The following is a 2,500-nucleotide window of genomic DNA, read 5'->3' on the forward strand; positions in this document are numbered from 1 at the left end:
AAGAGCATAGAGAGGGAACGAAAGAACGGAAGAGTGAGACAACAAACAAAGAGAAAAAGAAAAGCGTGGAAAAAAGTGAGAGTGAGGAAGAAAGGAAAGAGAAAGATTTAGAGAAGGAGAAAGAGGTAGAAAGAGAGACACAGCTAGGGAGGCAGCAAGAGCAGAAAGCGAGAGAGAGAGAGGGAGAGAGAGAGAGAGAGAGAGAGAGAGAGAGAGGGAGGGAGAGAGAGAGAGAGAGAGAGAGAGAGAGGAGAGAGAGAGAGAGAGAGATTAAGGATGGAACAGATGGGTGAATTATGCAATGGTGTGAAGAATGCTGCTGAGGAATATTCGTCTGTAGAGGCTGCCTGCACCAGATCTAGAGAGAGAGAGAGAGAGAGAGAGAGAGAGAGAGAGAGAGAGAGAGAGAGAGAGAGAGACTGTTCGTTTAACCCCTTCCTTACCATACCAGCCCCCTGCCTCTGCTCAATCTCTCTCTCTCTTTCTCTCTCTCTTTCTCTCTCTCTCTCGCGCGCGCGCTTTCTGTTCTTGCTGTCTCCCTACTAGCTGTCTCTCTCTCCACCTCTTTTTCGCTCTCCAAATCTGTCTCTTTCTTTTCTACCTCACTCTCACTTTCTTCCTCACTTTCTTCTCTCTCTTTCTCTCTCTCTCTCTCTCTCTCTCTATCTCTTTCTCTTTCTCGCTTGCTGGAGCACCGCGGGCTGCAGGCTAAAGAGCAAACGTGGAGATCAGTGGAGCACAACAGACAGAGGCAGCTTGCTTTGCTTTGTGGGCTTAGCCTGTTCTTTAAAAAAACACTGCACTGTTGCAGCTTCGAGTTGTCTTTCTGTGTGTGTGTGTGTGTGTGTGTGTGTGTGTGTGTGTGTGTGTGTGTGTGTGTGTGTGTGTGTGTGTGTGTGTGTGTGTGTGTGTGTGTGTGTGTGTGTGTGTGTGTGCCACCACATCCGCTTTGACCTACAAAACGGCAACAAACGGCTACAAAACTGCAACATTTTGTTCGAGGGGGTGAGGTGAGGGGGGATGTCAAGATGTCAGCGAGGGGGGGGTCTAGCAGGGGTGTACGTACTGTAGCTCCCCAGTGCTCCAAGTGCTATGGTCTCAATTCCAGTTATGACTGCAAAGACAAAGTGTTTCTAGCCAAGCCAAGGCGGGCTCATCCCTCTCAATTTGGGAAAAGGCTGCTGAGGAAAGCAGGGGGTGGGGGGAGGAGGGGGTGTAGAGGAGGAGCGAGTGAGGGGGGTGGTTAGGGTGTCTGAGAAGGGAAATGGCCCTGTAAAACTGGAGGCTTTGGAACACTATAAGCCCCCCCCCCCCCCATCCCTCCGCCCCTGCCTTCTTTCTTGTCGTGCTACTCTCTGTGTTTCAGCCCTCCTCGTTGCTTCAGTACAGTGTGTGTGTGTGTGTGTGTGTGTGTGTGTGTGTGTGTGTGTGTGTGTGTGTGTGTGTGTGTGTGTGTGTGTGTGTGTGTGTGTGTGTGTGTGTGTGTGTGTGTGTGTGTGTACATGCATGTGTGCGTGTGTGTACGCAGTGGATGTATGCGTGGAGGAATGTGCGCATACAAGCACACAAGCATGTTTTTGTGTGTGTGTGTATGCGTGCGTGCGTGCGTTCGCTAATGTGTGCACACAGAGGCATGCACGGGTGTGTGTGTGTGTGTGTGTGCTGCTACTAAGAGCACATCAGAAATAGCAACCCTTACCGATGCCCAAATGTGCGAGCTGCTCGAAGAGTGTCCAGCTATGGTCGTCGATGTAATGGTTCTTCAGGACAAACAGCTGGCAGATGTCCCGGGCCGTGATGTCACTGGGCACCTCCACCGCACGGCTGGTGTTGTCCTCATTGTACACTTTGATTACCTGCAAATGTCAAACGTGCGCACGCGCACACACACGCACGCACACACATGCACACACACACACACACACACACACACACACACACACAAGCACAATGCAAAGCCGTGTTAGAAGTTTTGAGTGCTATAAGTAGCATAATGAAATAGCTGCAACCGTATGATAACCACAATGCCAACTACACACACACACACACACACACACACACACACACACACACACACACACACACACACACACACACACACACACACACACACACACACACACACACACACACACACACACACACACACACACACACACACACACACTGCCGAGTCTTGTTATAGTTGGAGTACTATAATTACTATGATGAAACGTCTGCAACCATATTTTAACCGCAATGCCAAGCCACGTTACAATACTAGTAAGAAAATTACAGAATGGTATACAATTACGGTATGTACACAAGGATTACAGTACAGTCTCAAGTATTAAAATTATCCAATTATGGTAAGGTATGCAATTATAGTATGATGGAATGGTTGCGATCATACGATAAACGCAATGCCAAGCCCTGTTACAGTCGGAGTGCTACAGTGGAATTGAAATGACGAAATGACTGCAACCATTCGATAAGCACAATGCTAAGCCGTGTTATGGAG

At 48.8% G+C, this 2,500-nt stretch overlaps 1 protein-coding gene across 3 annotated transcripts in view; it reads right to left on the minus strand.

The window, feature by feature from the left end:
• Positions 1-2,500, minus strand: part of grb14 (growth factor receptor-bound protein 14) — a 110,663-nt gene that overhangs the window by 36,989 nt on the left and 71,174 nt on the right. For all 3 annotated transcript variants that reach the window (XM_063214060.1, XM_063214062.1, XM_063214061.1), the window contains one exon: positions 1,700-1,856. In XM_063214060.1, coding sequence (XP_063070130.1) covers positions 1,700-1,856 — 157 coding nt within the window. The remainder of the gene's footprint in view (positions 1-1,699; positions 1,857-2,500) is intronic.

Source organism: Engraulis encrasicolus, chromosome 13 (genome assembly GCF_034702125.1).
Source record: "Engraulis encrasicolus isolate BLACKSEA-1 chromosome 13, IST_EnEncr_1.0, whole genome shotgun sequence".
NCBI lineage: Eukaryota > Metazoa > Chordata > Actinopteri > Clupeiformes > Engraulidae > Engraulis > Engraulis encrasicolus.